Source organism: Schistocerca nitens, chromosome 8, assembly GCF_023898315.1.
Source record: "Schistocerca nitens isolate TAMUIC-IGC-003100 chromosome 8, iqSchNite1.1, whole genome shotgun sequence".
Taxonomy (NCBI): domain Eukaryota; kingdom Metazoa; phylum Arthropoda; class Insecta; order Orthoptera; family Acrididae; genus Schistocerca; species Schistocerca nitens.
In genome coordinates, this window is record NC_064621.1 from 211,735,731 (window position 1) to 211,754,521 (window position 18,791).

General features: G+C 45.9%; 1 protein-coding gene across 5 annotated transcripts in view; it reads left to right on the forward strand.

Annotated features, from left to right (window-relative positions):
- The window catches only part of LOC126198710 (glycine receptor subunit alpha-3), a 646,434-nt gene that overhangs the window by 481,399 nt on the left and 146,244 nt on the right, over positions 1-18,791 (forward strand). For 3 of the 5 annotated variants that reach the window (XM_049935220.1, XM_049935221.1, XM_049935219.1), the window contains exon 7: positions 17,082-17,225. The exons of the other annotated variants lie outside the window; for them this stretch is intronic. In XM_049935220.1, coding sequence (XP_049791177.1) covers positions 17,082-17,225 — 144 coding nt within the window. The remainder of the gene's footprint in view (positions 1-17,081; positions 17,226-18,791) is intronic. 5 annotated transcript variants of the gene reach the window in all.

Consider the following 18,791-nt stretch of genomic DNA (forward strand, 5'->3'; position numbering starts at 1 on the left):
CAACTCGTTGCACATCCCCCCTATTCTCCAGACTTGGCTCCCTCAGACTACTATTTGTTCCCTAAATTGAAGAAATGGCAGGCGGGACTAAGATTTTATTCAAATGAGAAGGTGATTACAGCAACTAATAGCAACTAATAGCTATTATTCGGAAGGGGTCAAGAAATTAGAACAGCGTTGGACGAAGTGTATAAGTCTGAAAGGAGACTATGTCGAAAAATAAAAAAGGTTTACCCCAAACACGTAAGTAGTTTTTATTTTTGCACGGGCTTTCCAGTCGCCCCTAGTATGTGCACCACTTTACCACAGAACCAAACGCCGCCTCAATGACGTGGAAGCATCCCAAGTCACCGGTGAGGAAAACATTCGAAATGTCACCCTCCACAGGAAAATTACTACCACAGTACTCCGGGATGCGAAAGGGGTGATTCTCCTTGATTTCCTCCAGCAAGGGACAATCAGTGCAGTACGCTATTGCGACACCCTCACCAGACTCAGTTCTGCCATTCGATGAAAGAGACCAGGGCTCTTGAGTATAGGTGTTGCGCTCTTGGACGATAACGCAAAACCACACACACCGCTCCGCGCGGGGTAGCCGTGCGGTCTGGGGCGCCTTGTCACGGTTCGCGCGGCTCCCCCCGTCGGAGGTTCGAGTCCTCCCTTGGGCATGGGCATGTGTGTTGCCCTTAGTGTAAGTTAGCTTAAGTTAGATTAGGTATTGTCTAAGCCTAGGGACCGATGACCTCGGCAGTTTGGCCCCATACAACTTCCCATAATTTTCCAATTTCCACACACAGCGAGATTCTTAACAGATCAGATTCGTTGCTTCAGAGGAGAGGTATTGGATTGCTCGACCTACAGCCGCGGTCTTGCCCCATCTGACTTTCATCTGGTCCCTTCATTGAAAGCCAACTGTCAGGACATCACTTCCAAGTCAACACTGAGTTGGAGCAGCTGTGCAACAATTCCTTGCATCGCAGATCACCAAGTTTTACCACAGCGGCTCCTTCAAACTAATTGCACGCTACGACAAACGTCACATGTAACAAAAATAGTGCAAAGTGTATAGCTCACGATACCATTGTGTACTTGCTTTTGGTAATAAAATTTGGAAATTTTTGGTAAGTCCTATGGGACCAAAGTGCTGAGGTCATCGGTCCCTAGGCTTACACACTACTTAATCTAACTTACGCTATGGACAACACACACGCCCATGCCCAAGGGAGGACTCGAACCTCCGACAGGGGGAGCCGCGCGAACCGTGACAAGGCCCCCCCTAGACCGCACGGCTACCCCGCGCTGCTTGGCAATAAAGTTTTCGTGTGAAAAGCAATGACGAAACTTACTTTCAGAACGTAACTCGTACAGTATCATATAACACAGTCTTCTTCCGATACTGGTATCATCAAGAAGTTTTATCGCTTCAATCACACGACCCATCAACTCATCGGATTTTATGAAAGAAGATTTTACTTGGAAAGTGACGTTATGTCACGTTATGGTAATGCGCCGTAAATTTTTGTAATGTTCCCCCGAATGTCACTTACGAAACGTATAATAAATTCCGACATTTTGTCCCGATATTAGGTTTGTGCAATATATGCTCATTATAAAGAAAAGCAAGTTGAAAGTATAGAAAAACAACTTCTCGTACCTTTTCACAGCTAAATTTTAGAATAGGTCCTATCGATATCTGAATAATATTACACATGTTCACTGCCCACACAAGAAGCTCAGTGCAACGAAGGACAAACTGCGGTTTCTGTATCTGCTTTCGAGTTTTGTGGTCAACTTTTTTTTGCTATCACCTATCTTTGCTGAGCAGCTACCTGTCAGGATGCAGATTTCTCTCCCGTCAATCCGTTTGGCTGCCAATAAAATACCTAACAACCTCAACATCACCTCTTCTTTCTTCAGTTTCTCTTCCATTTTCTGCACAATATATCTATTTCTGCGGACAGATCACCAAACATTGGTAGCTCCATTATGCAACCATAGGACTCTACTACAAACTAAACACATGAAGAATGAGTCTTTTCTTGAATAATAACCATCTTTTGATCTTAAAAGGACTTTCATTTGTATATAATTTATCAAACATGGGAAGAGACTCAATAAGGCTCGCATAATTGACCAAAAACGACTGTTATTTACAAAGTCAGTTTCTTCCAGCAGACAAGTTACTGATAGCAAAATATGCTACACTGAAAATTAAATAGAATAAATCTGCTGACATGGCTTTTTCGAAAGTGCTTTTTTTCAGTAAAGAATCTGTAGTGCAACATTCGCGTAATGACAACTCCCAAATGCATAATCCGAGAAACAGTACAATCCATCCCAGGGCAGATCTTCGCAAGAAATCATTAAGTAAAATAATACAAAGCTTGCCGTTCAGGTAGACGACAAACTTACTGTCTTATTCTGTTATAAATTCTGACAATGACATAAATAGCTGAAAGCATTACAAGACTGAGATGCTGATATTCAAGTCACGTAGTTCCTGCATTCTTCTCGGTACGAAGACCCACTCTAAGATGAAAACTGTTTTGTGATCAATAAGACGTAATACAAGGATCCCAGGTTTTTGCATAGATCACTGCCTCTTTCATTTGTGTTCAGAAATTACGCGCCTTGCCGTTTCATCCGCAAATACCATTCAGATGGTGTGGTTCTTCCTTCCATTCAAAAATCTCCATCAGAGAAACTAAAACCCTCTCAGTCCCTTTTAGTGCATCGAGCAACTCATGCTTCGACTTCCGGTGTAGTTTTTAAGTGATTGAAAACTGTACATTTACGGGTATGGTCAAACATATGCACCCGCGCTGAGTTCCGTAAATAACGCAAACTCATTAGCATCATCATATTCACCAACGCAATGATTAAACCATCTTCGATTATTCCGACCTTTAGTTTTTTTGTCCTGTCTATATTTTCTTCCTTCTTTTGGATTTCACTCCGACAGTGACAATAACAGAACGTGAAGAGATAATTTCTTATCCGCGCGTCTCCCCACATATAAAAGTGTGGCTGAAAGTAGAGCTCATACTATGCAGTGTTTTTACGGACTAAAGGTATGTTTGGCACCTGATGTAACGAATCTCGCTGCGAAAACATGCAATCACTGGCAATATGACAATACTCGTTCTTAAAGGGTTAAGTAACCAATCGGAAACTATGATCGTGCCAGGTGGAAAAAATTCAAATACAACTATAAAAATTAGTAAATATATCATGCCAGAGAACAGTAAACGACAAAAACTGTTAAAGTACCGTCCTGATGTAATCGCCTGATCATCATCTCTGTTTTCAATATGAAGTTTTTTAAAGGTGGCAGCAAATTTGTTTGCTATCAAATTAAGTATTTCATAGCCCTTATTAAACACATATGATGTCGAAAATGTCAGTTAAACAGCATTATACATAATGAGATTTTTCATTCTGCAGTGGAGTGTGCGCTGATATGAAACTTCCTGGCAGATTAAAACTGTATGGCGAACCGAGACTCGAACTCGGGACCTTTGCCTTACGCGGGCAAGTGCTATACCAACTGAGCTACCCAAGCACGACTCATGACCCGTCCTCACAGCTTCACTTCTGCCAGTACCTCGTCTCCTACCTTCCAAACTGCACACAAGCTCTCCTGCCAACCTTGCAGAACAAGCACCCCTGGAAGAAAGGATATTGCGGAGACATGGCTTAGCCGCAGCCTGGGTGATGTTTCCAGAATGAGATTTTCACTCTGCAGCGGAGAGTTCGCTGATATGAAACTTCCTGGCAGATTAAAACTGTGTGCCGGACCGAGACTCGAACTCGGGACCTTTGCCTTTCGCGTGCAAGTGCTCTACCATCTGAGCTACCCAAGCACGACTGAGGACCCGTCCCCACATTTTTAATCTGCCAGGAGGTTTCATAGCCGGCCGCTGTGACCGAGCGGTTCTAGGCGCTTCAGTCCGGAACCGCGCTGCTGCTAAGGTCGCAGGTTCGAATCCTGCCTCGGGCATTGATGTGTGTGATGTCCTTAGGTTAGTTAGGTTTAAGTAGTTCTAAGTCTAGGGGACTGGTGACCTCAGACGTTAAGTTCCATAGTGCTTACAGCCATTCGAACCATATGAAGTTTCATATCAGCGCACACTCCGCTGCAGAGTGAAAATCTCATTCTGGAAACATGCCTCAGGTTGTGGATATGCCATGTCTCCGCAATATCCTTTCTTCCAGGAGTACTAGTTCTGCAAGGTTGGCAGGAGAGCTTGTGTGCAGTTTGGAAGGTAGGAGACGAGTTACTGACAGAATTGTAGCTGTGAGGACGGGTCATGAGTTGTGCTTGGGTAGCTCAGTTGGTAGAGCACTTGCCCGCGAAAGGCAAAGGTCCCGATTTCAAGTCTCGGCCCGGCATACAGTTTTAATCTGTCAGGAAGTTTCAGCATTATACATATTTATTACAACATTCTGGTCATTTCCAGGTAGGTAACTGACTACGAGGAGCGTTCTATAAGTAGTGCAACACTTTTTTTCTGTAAGCAGGTTGGTTTCATTCAAGTGTACGTTGCACCATATTGCTCCCCACGCTTTTAGGTACAAAACCCTATTTTTCAACACATACTTCAACGGCAGTATGCCACCTTACTTGGATGGGCTATATGCCAGCATGGTACCACGCTACTGGTCGATGTGGAAACCAACGTCTTGCTGCACCAATAACCTTCTCATCACCCACTTACTGCTTCCTGTCAAGTGCATCCTTCATGGGGCCAAAGAGATGGAAGTCAGAAGGTACGAGATCCGGCCTATAAGGTGGATGTGGAAGATCAGTCCAATGAAGCTTTGTGTGCTCCTCTCGGGTGCGCAGACTTTTGTGATGCCTTGCGTTGTCATGGAGAAGGATGAGTTCGTTAGTATTTTCGTTTCGAAGAACTATCTGGAGTTATTACTTCAATTTCCTGAGGGTTGTCCAATACACTTCCGAGTTCATCGTTACACCCTGAGGGGACGAGTGTGTCAGTACTACCAACAGAGACGTAGAGTTGTGCAGCGAGGAATTTGAGTGCGATCCGTCGACCATCTCGAATGAGAGTGTCCGCACGTTCCAGCATCGCAGGAGTCACAGCTGTGTGAGGTCGGCCGGCACGCGGGAGATCGGACCGGTTTGCGCGACCTGGTTGCGATGAAGACAGACGCCTCGCCCAACGACTCACCGTGTTTTTGTTCACTGTCAGGCCTCCGTATACATTCTACAAGCGCCTATGATCATCTGCGATGCTCAGTGACAGCTCTCTGCCACTACAGATGCCATTTTCAAGGCTACAGATAGCGTCACCACATATTGGAACTGCATGAAGCTATGAGGCTGAAGCGGAAATATTCCACGATGTCCCACAACAGATTCCACATTTTTTCAACGAAACTGGCAGAGAAATAAATGTGCTGCATTACTTACTGAACGACCCTCGTACAGGGTACGGCAGAACCGACTAAGCAGTTTCTGTCGATTATCTCTGGGTGGTCGTGGTAGGCAGTTACACGTGGTCTGCCTTAGTTCAGTCGTTGACCCCATTTCAGTGGTCTGGACCCGTGCACATCGTGGTTTAGCCGTTCGCGCTTAATACACTACTGACCATTGAAATTGCTACACCAAGAAGAAATGGAGATGGTAAACGGGTATTCATTGGACAAATATATTATACTAGAACTACATGTGATTACATTTTCACACAATTTGAGTGCATAGATCTTGAGAAATCAGTACCCAGAACCACTACCTCTGGCCGTAATAACGGCCTTGATACGACTGGGCATTGAGTCAAACAGAGCTTGGATGGCGTGTACAGGAACAGCTGCCCATGCAGCCTCAACACGATACCACAGTTCATCAAGAGTAGTGACTGGCGTATTGTGACGAGACAGTTGCTCGGCCACCATTGACCAGACAGTTCAATTGGTGAGAGATCTGGAGAATGTGCTGGCCGCGGCAGCAGTCGAACATTTTCTATATCCAGAAAGGCCCGTACAGGACCTGCAACATGCGGTCGTGAATTATCCTGCTGAAATGTAGGGTTTCGCAGGGATCGAATGAAGGGTAGAGCCACTGGTCGTAACACATTTGAAATGTAACGTCCACTGTTCAAAGTGCCGTCAATGCGAACAAGAGGTGACCGAGATGTGTAACCAATGGCACCCCATACCATCACGCCGGGTGATACGCCAGTATGGCGATGACGAATACACGCTTCCAATGTGCGTTCACCGCGATGTCACCAAACACGGATGCGACCATCATGATGCTGTAAACAGAACCTGGGTTCTTCCGAAAAAATGACGTTTTGCCATTCGTGCACCCAGGTTCGTCGTTGAGTACACCATCGCAGGCGCTCTGTCTGTGATGCAGCGTCAGGGGTAACCGCAGCCGTGGTCTCCGAGCTGATAGTCCATGCTGCTGCAAACGTCGTCGAACTGTTCGATGGTTGTTGTTTTGCAAACGTCCCCATCTGTTGACTCAGGAATCGAGACGTGGCTGCACGATCCGTTACAGCCATTCGGATAAGATGCCTGTCATCTCGACTGCTAGTGATACGAGGCCGTTGGGATCCAGCATGGTGTTCCGTATTACCCTCCTGAACCCACCGATTCCATATTCTGCTAACAGTCATTGGATCTCGACCAACGCGAGCTGCAATGTCGCGATACGATAAACCGCAATCGCGATATGCTACAATCCGACCTTTATCAGAGTCGGAAACGTGATGGTACGCATTTCTCCTCCTTACACGAGGCATCACAACAACGTTTCACCAGGCAACGCCGGTCAACCGCTGTTTGTGTATGAGAAATCGATTGGAAACGTTCCTCATGTCAGCACGTTGTAGGTGTCGCCAACGGCGCCAACCTTGTGTGAATGCTCTGAAAAGGTAATCATTTGCATGTCACAGCATCTTCTTCCTGTCGGTTAAATTTGGCGTCTGTAGCACTTTATCATCGTGGTGTAGCAATTGTAATGGCCAGTAGTGTATGAAAACAGCAGATCTGTGATCGCTACACAACGAGCCTTTCGGCGACAGTTCAATTTCCATCCAACAATGGCGTTCCTAAAGCAAACACAATGGGTTCGGCAATTGGGGGAAACTGGTAGCACACTAAGAATAGATACACATGGCCGACGCAAACCCATCAGTACGCCAGAAAATGTGCAGCGGGTGATAACAGCAGTTCAACATTCGCCGCAACGTTCTGCTCAACTTGGTGTAGCATTGGGGATTTCAGAAGGATTCTGCAATGCGAGTTGAAGTTCCATCCTTTCAAAATAATGATTGCTCAAGAATTATGCCCAGCAGACTACGACAACCGTCAAAATCTGTGTGAGCAAATACTTGCTCTAGATCCCTCCGAATGCAGTTTTCTTCAGTAGTGACGAGGCACAGTTTCACCTTAGTGGGTGCGTGAATAAGCAAAACTTCCACTACTGGGCTGAAAATAATGCCCGAATTACTCATGAAAGACCGCAACATTCTCCTAAAGTGACAGTGTGGTGTGCTATATCACAATTTGTCGTTGTAGGCCCTTACTTTCTTGAGGAGGAAGGAGTGACCGTGACAGTGAATACCGCACGTTATGTTTCAATGCTGCTAAATGTTTTGAAACCCAGAATGGACGAGATTGTTGAAGAACATGGTCTGTAGTTCCAACAGAATGGAGCTATCTTGAATTTCACTTGATGTTTTGAGAGAAATGTTTCTGGGACGCCTCGTCTCTTTGAGGGGTGATGTCGCGTGGCCTGCGCGGTCACCAGATTTGAGCATTTGTGACTGCTTTCGTTGGGGATATCTGAAGAAAAAGTTTCCAAAAGCCGCCCTCACACCCTACCAGAGTTAAAAGAGCGGATTATTGACGAAGTGAATGCCATACCCCGCGATATGTGTGCAAGAGCTGCTCGAAACTTCAGGGATCGTCTACAACAATGTATTGATGCTAACGGCCACTATCTTGAGGACATTATTTTCAAAACTAAATGAATATAAAATGGTATATTGTACTAATTTAGAAAATAGAAACTTTTTTCTCTATACATCCAATATACTTTTTATTGCTCCTTAAATGTGCTTAGTCGGTTCTGCCACACCCTGTATTTATTTCTACCATAAAATTGATGTATGTTATAGGAGGATATGTCGAGGATAAAACAAAACAGCAATCTGCATTTCAAAACGTTTCGACACACTGTCGTACTGTTTTTGTTTGAACTGCCAAAAAATATTATAGATGTGCATTCTCTCGAAACTGAATTCATAAAAAGCTAGTAAATGTAATTGTATTGTATATATTTCTTTGTGAATACCACTGTTATTCTCGCAAATCAATGGATTTAGTTGCAGTACACTGGTAGGACAAATGTCACGCAATAGACACTGTGAGTGCTCCAGCAAATATACGGTCCACCGAATAGTTTGTGGATATGCAGAACCGCTGACGTTTCTTGTACAGAACTGATGGAAACAATGTTGTTCATGAGTGATCGATAAAGTAAGTATTCGATAACACTTGCATTATAGGTTGGACATTTCATTTCGAAAATTGTGCAGTCGTTCACAGTTGCTCGATTCACGCTTCCACATGTGTTCTACCAATATTTACGTGAATACCGAGATGAACAGCCCCGTTCGTTCTGCTGCACTAATGTCGTATGTCGGTCGGCAACTACAGCTGAGGTATTTGCCTTCGGCAGACAACATTGTACTCTCAGAGCGATTCGAACATACCCTATCGGCTGTCTGAAACCTTCGGCCTGTTAATTCCAGGATGAGGGTTGTTTGATAAGTGTGGTGAATTTCTAGGAGAGAATGGAACATTTTTGTTGCCCTTCATGATTGATAAGCTTGCTTATTCCAAGGAACGTATAATCAATTTCGACAATCTGTAGCCTATAGTTCATTATTGACAACCCTCTGAATTGATCAGTATGTCGACTGCGACTGAAAATGGAGATAACAGAGTTTCGTGCTGTCATTAAACATTTTTATTTGAAGGGTTGAAGTACAACACAAATCAAAACAGGATTGGATGTAGTTTACGCCGGCTTTGCACCATCATTGAAGACCATCATTGCTTTTGGATTAATAAATTTAAAAGTGATTGGGAAAGCATCTAAGATAAGCGCACTCTGGCCGTCCAATTGAAGTCACCACAAAGGAAACCATTGACAAAATCCATGATATGGTAATGCAAGAGACCCGAATAAAAATTCGTGTGATTGCTGAGACTTTAGGCATCTCAACTGAGAGAATGCATAATACCCTGCACAGAGAGTTGGTTATGAAAAAGCTGTAAGCGAAGCGGGTGCTGTGATTCCTCAAAGTCGACGAAAAACGTATCCGGCACAACGTTTCAACACGATTTCCGGCGATGTTTAATCGCAATCCACAAGACTTTTTGTGCAGATTTGTGACTGTTGATGAAACCTGGATGTTGATCATTACACACCAGATTCAAAATTGCAGTCACAACAATTGACAAGTATTGGTGCTAGTGCACCGAAGAAGTCAATGACCATTTTGTGACCTGGTAAGGTGATGGCCACTGTTTTTTGGGATTGCCAAGATGTAATCATCATAGATTACTTGGAAAAATGATAGAACCATATGCTTCATTACTCAAACATTGGCTGAAGAAGGATCAAGGCTGGAATGCAAAAAAGTGCTCTTTCACCAGGATGACGCACCATTTCACACATCAGCCATACCACTGGCGAAAGAGCTTGAATTGGGCTTTCAACTAGTTCCTCATCCACGCTATTCACCAGACTTAGCTCCAAGTGACTTCTTCCTATTCCCTAAAGTGAAACTTTGACTTGCGGGGGAGAAGTTTTCATCAAATTTGGAAGTTATAGTTGCAGTCAACGAGTATTTTGCAGAGTTGGACATAACCCATTTTTCTGCCGCGATGAAAATGTTAGAGACTCGCTGGACCAGGTGTATATCCCTCAAAGGAGGCTCTGTAGAGAAGTAAGGTGACTTGTTTGCGAAACCAGACTTATCAAACCACCCTCGTGCAACAGTAATTCCGTGTGGCCCAAACGCCTGGCGCAAGTATGTCAATTAGACATCACTTTGGCGACTTTCGCGTCCATAAGCTGCCCCAGTAAACATACTGGGGAAGGAGACCTACAGTTAAACACATGTCATTTCTGGCGAATACTGACATTGTTGAGAAGTGAAGACCGCATTAAACGCAGACTGAAATATTTTATCGTTCGACAGACATTAGATCCCGCGACGTTTTCTGTTTCCAGGCGCGCACTTTACCGCTAAACAGTCAGACCCGACGATTCCAGTATGAAACTTTCACCCTAAGTAAAATGTGAAACTCTGTACGCCCATTAGGTCCAGAGGAAAGCAAACAATGAAGCCCAATTTAATGCAGTGTTCAGTGATTTCAGGGTGGCATTTGGTGTACACTTCGTGCCAAGAAAGTGAAGCATCCTGGAAACACTGTCGGATGTGAATACAGGGTGTTACGAAAAGGTACGGCCAAAGTTTCAGGAAACATTCCTCACACATAAATAAAGAAAAGATGTTATGTGGACATGTGTCCGGAAACGCTTAATTTCCATGTTAGAGCTCATTTTAGTTTCGTCACTATGGAGAGTGCTACGGGAGAACCAGTTGTTTCCGTACCATGTACAGCGTGTGCACGCACTATCAGCAGCTGATTGGCCTCCACGGGTACACTTCGGCGAATGGTTCATCCAACAATGTGTCAATCCTCATTTCAGTGCAAATGTTCTCTTTACGGATGAGGCTTCATTCCAAATTGTAAATTTTCACAATCAACATGTGTGGGCTGGCGAGAATCCGCGCGCAATTGTGCAATCACGTCATCAACACAGATTTTCTGTGAACGTTTGGGCAGGCACTGTTGGTGATGTCTTGATGGGGCCCCATGTTCTTCCACCTACGCTCAATGGAGCACGTTATCACGATTTCATACGGGATATTCTACCTGTGCTGCTAGAACATGTGCCTTTACAAGTACGACACAACATGTGGTTCACGCACGATGGAGCTGCTGCACATTTCAGTCGAAGTGTTCGTACGCTTCTCAACAACAGATTCGGTGACCGATGGATTGGTAGAGGCGGACCAATTCCATGGCCTCCACCGTCTCCTGACCTCAACCCTCTTGACTTTCATTTATGGGGGCATTTGGAAGCTCTTGTCTACGCAACCCCGGTACCAAATGTAGAGACTCTTCGTGCTCGTATTGTGGACGGCTGTGATACAAGACGCCATTCTCCAGGGCTGCATCAGCGCATCAGTGATTCCATGCGACGGAGGGTGGATGCATGTATCCTCGCTAACGGAGGACATTTTGAACATTTCCTGTAACAAAGTGTTTGAAGTCACGCTGGTACGTTCTGTTGCTGTGTGTTTCCATTCCATGATTAATGTGATTTGAAGAGAAGTAATAAAATGAGCTCTAACATGGAAAGTAAGCGTTTCCGGACACATGTCCACATAACATATTTTCTTTCTTTGTGTGTGAGGAATGTTTCCTGAAAGTTTGGCCGTACCTTTTTGTAACACCCTGTATAACTTCGTATACGTACACACCATCGGCAGGTTTGTGAATGATTAGAGTTGCAATTCTCTGCAATGGGTAGAGTGGCCACCAGAGTCTGTTAGTGTTTAGTATTGTTACCTGGCGTGAACAGCGTGACTGTGAAGGACATGGAGATACCGCGTCCTCATGTGAGACATAGTTGTCAGCAAGACATTTGATGGCCACTCGTAGTGGTCTCCATTTGGCTGGCTGATCGAATCATAAAATATCCAGTTTTCTGGAGTGTTCAGAAGTGCCAGTGGCAAGGTGTTCGGCTGCAGGGAAACGTGAGGGCAGGCATACTCATCGTCAAGATTTCGGTGGATCACTTCTGACCACCACCAGAGATGATCGCCGTATTGTCCACCAAGCACATCGCAACCTCTTTACATCTGCGCCTACCTTCCCGGAATAGTTGATGGGCTCCCCGCAACATTATGTGGCATCCATACCAGTTGGAGACTAGCAGCAGACAGACTAGGGAATTACCGTGGCATGTGTAGGCTGCCGTTGACACCGCAACACAAATGGCTGCGTCTGGAGTGGTGAGCGACTGCTGTCGCATTGTGCTCAGCGACAAATCAGGATTCTACACTTTCGCAGATGATCAATGTCGGCATGGCGGTGACCTGGGGAGATCATACCCCTCCGGTGTTTTGGAGCGGCATAGAGGTGTTAATCCTGGCTTTAAGTGTAGGAGGCCATAAGTGTAGGAGGCCATCAGGTATGGCTTCAGGTCATGGCTGTTACTAATTGAGGGAACTCACAGCGGTTCAGCATCGATATCCTGAGTCCTCCTGTGTTACCACTCACGTGACTGTATCGTGGTGCCATTTTTAACTGGGAAATGGCACGTGTCTCTATGACCTGCCCGCGTGAGGTTCTCCTGCAGACAGCTAGATCCCTAGGTCTGTCTCCAACAGATCATGTGTGGGACCAACTTGCATGCAGAAACTATCTCAGTGGCAGCATACAGGATATCAAGAACCAGTGAAAACAGTTGAGGACCAGCTTGGCTCAGGAGAGGGTACAACGACTCTGACACCTTTCCAACTGAATCAACGTGTGCATCCAGACCAGAGGGGTGCATCGTCAATGATGTCAGAGCGTGTGTTCTGTGTCAGTGTGATAAATATACTCCATCCCTAAATAATTTTTTCCAAAATAAATAACGTATACTCCTTCCTTACTCTCTCCAGCAGCCCAGCGCCGGCTGAGTCATTTTCGCGCCATTTTCACCCTCTAGACCACAATCTTGGATTACATCACAGGAGGGATGACAGCACCCTCTGGTGGCAGTACTGTGTACTACGTAAGGTGGACTCTAGATCTCATGGTGGAGAAACTGCCTGCACATTAAAGACTTACGTCCAGCATAGGCAGAGTGGGTACCAACTGAGTAACAAATCCAATAGACACGTTTCAACCCTTTTGAAGTCGTCCAGGTTGGACGTTGGTGATGTAATTGTGAAGTGGAAATGCGAAGGAACAAAAACAGCTAAACCAAGACCAGGCACACCTCAGATACTGATGGACAGATACTGTCGAGCATTGCGGGAGGTGGTTGTAAAAATTTGCATGAAATCAGAGGACGGAATCAGTGGTGAGTTGCAAAGTGGTACAAGAAGTCCATGTAGCACAATGACTGTTCTTTGGAGAATTAAAGAACCTGGATGCTCCGGTCAAGCAGCTCCTCACGAGCAATACATTTCTGTAGTCAACACTAAGTGATGTTTGAGATGGCATTCAGACCGATGTCATTGGGCAGTGCATGATTTGGAGTGAGAATCAAGCTACACCCTATGGCAATCCAATGGAAGTGTTTGAGTTTGGAGAATGCCTGGAAAACATTACCTGCCAACAATGAAGTGCAGAGGAGGTTGTTTTGCGATATGGAGGTGTTTTTCGTGTTTAGGATGTGTGTCTGGTGCAAATGGCTCTGAGTACTATGGGACTTAACATCTGAGGTCATCAGTCCCCTAGAACATAGAACTACTTAAACCTAACTAACCTAAGGACATCACACAGATCTATGCCCGAGGCAGGATTAGAACCTGCGATCGTAGCGGTCGGGTGTGGGTCTATTACTGCGCTTAAGAAAACACAAAATGTGGACGGCTATGGACGCATTTCACAGCATTGTCTCCTGTGTATAGCATACAAGCAATACGGAGACAATGTTTTTATCAGCATGACAGTGCAGCTTAGGAAGCCTGCGTAAGGCAATGATTTATGAACAGCAATATTCTTGAAATGGATTGGCCTGCTCAGATTACCGATCTGAATCCAGTGGAACACCTTTGGGATAAGTTAAAATTTCGAATTTGCTCCAGACTCCAGTGTCCAATCCACTACCTTCTCAGGCCTCAGCTCTTGAGGAACAATAGGTTGCCATTCCTACTCAGACATTCAGACACCTCACTGTAAGTGTCCCCAGCAGGGCTGAAGCCGCCGTAAAGACGAAGGGTGGACACAACTCATCTTAATGTCCACTAATAAGTATCTGGGTAATTCGATCAGATAGTGGATGTACCCTGAGAATAATGCAACAGAAGTGCAAGTTACGTTTTCTGAGGCAACAGGGAGGTCTGTGTCGATCCAGAGTGTTTGCAACTGTCTCCACATGGTCTATTTGACCACTAGAAATGAATTATGAACATCGTGGTGCGCGAAGTGAGTGAGTAAGCGAACACACGGTGTGGAAATAAAACAGTACCATTTCGTCGATCTGAGGAATCGCGAGGATCTATAGAAGGTGAGAATCTATGGAAGGTGGTTGAAGGACGTTGAAACGACGATTAAATGACAAGGTCATCAAAGAACGTGGAGATCGAAGTCTTATACACACTCTAAACCTGAACAGGCGAGGATTTATGGCAGATCTGACTGTAGAGCACAATGCTGGTGCAATCACAAGTGTTCGAGAGCGCACAGTTGACCGCACATTGGCAAACATGAGATCCATACCAGATGATCTAGACATGTTGTCATGTTGACCCAACGACTCACCACATACGATTGCTTTGGGCATGGAGCCATCAATATTGGACCATGTACCGATCTAAGTACGTCACCTGGTCTAATGAATCACGTTCGTCGTCACACCAGGTCGATGGTTGTGTTAGGATACACCATCATCCTGGCGAACGGTTACTCGAAAATGCACCATGCTGTAGACGTAGGCTTGTGGAGGCCATATAATGCTGTGTGGGTCATTCACCTGGGCGTCCATGGAACCAGCGTTAGTAATCGACGGCACCATGACAGCTGAAGACTACATGTACGTTATTGCAGGTCACCTGTATCCATTAGTACTTGGTGTCTTCCCTGATGGCGACGGCATCTTCCAGGAGGGTAACAGTCTGTGTCACAAGGCCAGACTTGTGCTACAGCGGTTTGCGGAGCATGATAGTGAACTCACACTGACGTCTTGTCCAACAAATTCGCCTGATTTGAACCCTATGGAACAAATATGGGATGTCATGGCCACAGGAATCGCGCGACCTTTGCGTAGACATCTGATGCCAAATAGTTCCGTAAATCTACCAAGTACTTGTCGAACTCCGGTCATGTAGAACGACTGCTGTATTGCATCCCAAAAATAGATCAATATGTTACTAAGCAGCTCATTATAATGCTTTTGCTGATCAGTGTGTAATAGCATCATGGACATAAAACTTTCAGAAAGCTAAACATACACTCATTTTCACGAAAAACAGGAAACCTTGAAAGACTAGAGAGTCAGTCGATAATTGGTGGTTGGAGAGAGAACATTTAGATTACAGGTAGTCTGCGAAAACCAGTTATAGATAATGCTCACTGATGTCTCTTGTATGCGGATGGTGTCAACCCCTTTGCATCATCTGAGGCCTGAATCTTGTGCACTAAAGCACCGAAACTGGTAGCCATACAATAAATGACATCATAAGTACGGCTGTTAGTATTTCATTTTCTTATATAAGTGAACGGCTGAAGTGTGCCTGTGGCTCTCGTTATGGCTATAAACCGAAGGTAATGGATCGGTATGACTTGAGCAGATGTGCAGGATGCCTCGCAGACGTATGCGGGAACCCTATCGTCAAATCAGTGAGTTTGAAAGAGGACGCAATTTTGATATGAGATCCACTCTGGGAAATTGCTGCTCGTGTGGGATGAAGTGTTTCAGCAGTGCAACGGGTGTTTGCAGAATAGTTCACGGAAGGGCGTAAAACACGAAGAGATCGGTCAGTCTGCACCACCCAGCCCCCCCCCCCCCCCCCCTCCATCGAGAAGATCGAAACTTCACCCGAATCGCATTGCAGGACAGAATTGCGTCCTCCTCGGCTTTGGCGCTACCGTGGAACAGTGTAACACACCGTACAAAATCAGGGGTGACAGTCCATCACCGATTATTACGGCAAGGGTTACGTGAGCGTCGTTCACTTCTCCACCTACCTTTGACTAATGTGCAGAAAGATGCTAGACTGCAATAGTCTTCGGAACGACGTCACTAGGGGATAGGAACGGCATCAGATAGTGTTTTCGGACGAATCCAGGTTCTGTTTGTTTGATAATGATGGCCTAATTTTCGTTCGCCGCAGACAGGGGGATCGGCATCACAGTGACTGCATTTGCACAAGACAAACAGCGCCAATTCAAAGTCTTATGGTGTGGGGTGCTATTAGGTACAGACACAAAACAGTTCGGGCATGGATGTGTGTGATGTCTTTAGGTTAGTTAGGTTTAAGTAGTTCTAAGTTCTAGGGCACTGATGACCTCGGAAGTTAAGTCCCATAGTGCTCAGAGCCATTTTTGAACAGACAGCTGTACCTTTCCTGCACACACCTCAGACGCCATTTTTCGGCACGACAATGCACGGCCATATGCTACTGCATGAACACGTGCCTTCTTGGTGTCACAGGATGTCAGCCTTTTGCCCTTGCCCACCAGATTTGTCGCCAATCGAAAATATGTGGGATATCGTGAAACGACGGGTGCAGTGCTATGACCCAGTGCCTACCACCACAGATGAACTATGGAACCAGGTGAACGCAGCATGGATGACTATAACACAGGATGCCATTCGCGCCTCATACACGTCGATGCCATCACGCATGAAACAAGTTATCAGTGCCCATGGTGGATCCCATCCTACTACAGGACGCATGCTTAACCGAGGTGACATATGCTAATCATTTCTTCAGAACATACTAATGTACATGTCCTGTGAGTACAAACTTCCTATCTCTAGTCTTTCAATGCGTTCTGTTTTTCTGAACATGAGTGTATTTTAGTCACATCGTCAACACTGTGGGCTCGTGCAGCTCTCTTATACGAGTATGTCCGATTTCAACGAACTGCCCTTCCATGCTACGATGATCTATGATCGACACCAGTTGTAAATGAAAACGTTGTCATTCTTGAAAGACTAAATGCTGAATGCCAGTGTGCTGTTAACTGAGTACGAGTGTTCCCGTGTGCCGGCCAGTGACAGCTCGCGTCCTGTGTTGCTGCAGTCTCGTACAACATGCAGAAGCTGCGACTACGCTGGGCAGACGCGGACCCCATCATGCTCAACCCCGAGCTGAAGCTGCTGCAGTACAACGTGGGCCAGCCGCTGCAGATCGAGGAGACTGACGGATACGTGCCCGAGAGGGAAGGTGAGTCTGCACGCCGCCAGCTTGGCTACACTCCCACTTCCTAAGCCGAACCTTCCTGACAGGTTAAAAACGTATACTACACATATTAAAAAAAGTTCTGCATCACCCTGGTTCCCAGAACTCGTGAAGATAGTCATTGACTGTGGATATTGTATCACAGACACAGTCCCTTTGTTCAGAAATGCCACTAAACCCTGCCAAAGATGTAAACAACCATGCATGAGCAGCGCCTGTTAGACGGAGGGAGTCCGACAACCGATCAGTTCCCGTCATTCCATCAGGAAGGAGGTACACGATTCGTGTTGTCTGTAGCTCAAGCATGCATAGACGGTCAATACCGCGGTTCGAACGCGTCCGCATTGTTACTTTGTGCCAGGAAGGGCTCTCAACAAGGGAAGTGCCCTGGCGTCTCGGAGTGAACCAAAGTGATGTTGTTCAGACATGGAGGAGATACAGAGAGTCAGGAACTGTCGAAGACATGCCTCGCTCTGGCCACCCGAGTGTTACTACAGCAATGGATGACCGCTACCTACGAATTATGGCTCGGAGGAACCTTGACAGCAACGCCACCATATTGAATAATGCTTTTCGTGCAGCCACAGGACGTCGTGTGACGACTCAAACTGTGCTCAACAGGCTGCATGATGCGCAACTTCACCCTCGCCGTCCATGGCGAGGTCCGTCTTTGCAACCACGACACCAAGCAGCGCGGTACAGATTGGCCCAACAACATGCCGAATGGACCCCTTAGGATTGCCATCACGTTCTCTTCACTGATGAGTGTCGCATATGCCTTCAACCAGACATTCGTCGGAGACGTGTTCGGAGGCAACCTGGTCAGGCTGAACGCCTTAGACACACTGTCCAGCGAGTGCAGCAAGGTGGAGGTTCCCTGTTGTTTTAGGGTTGCATTGTGTGGGGCCGACGTACTCCGGTGGTGGTCATGGAAGGCGCCGTAACGGCTGTACGATACTTGAATGCTATCCTCTGACCGATAGTGCAACCATATCGGCAGCACAGCGGCGAGGCATTCGTCTTCATGGACGCCACCATCGTGCACATCTTGTGAATGAGTTCCTTCAAGATAGCGACATCACTCGACCAGAGTGGCCAGCATGTTCTCCAGACATGAAGCCTATCGAACACGCCTGGGATACATTGAAAAGGGCTGTTTATGGACGACGTGACCCACCAACCACTCTGAGGGATCTCTGCTGAATCGCCGTTGAGTAGGGACAATCTGGACCAACAGTGCCTTGATGAACTTGTGAATAGTATGCCACGACGAATACAGGCATGGATCTATGCAAGAGGACGTGGCACTGGGTATTAGAGGTACGTGGTTGTACAGCAATCTTGACCCCACTTCTGAAGGTCTCGCTGTATGGTGGTACAACATGCAATGTGTGGTTTTCATGAGCAATAAAAAGGGCGGAAATGATGTTTATTTTGATCTGTACTTTAATTTTCTGTACAGTTGCCAGAACTCTCGAAACCGAGGTGATGCAAAACTTTTTTGGTATGTGTATATTGGATCTCATATTCGAGTCTTTGACTTTGCTACGC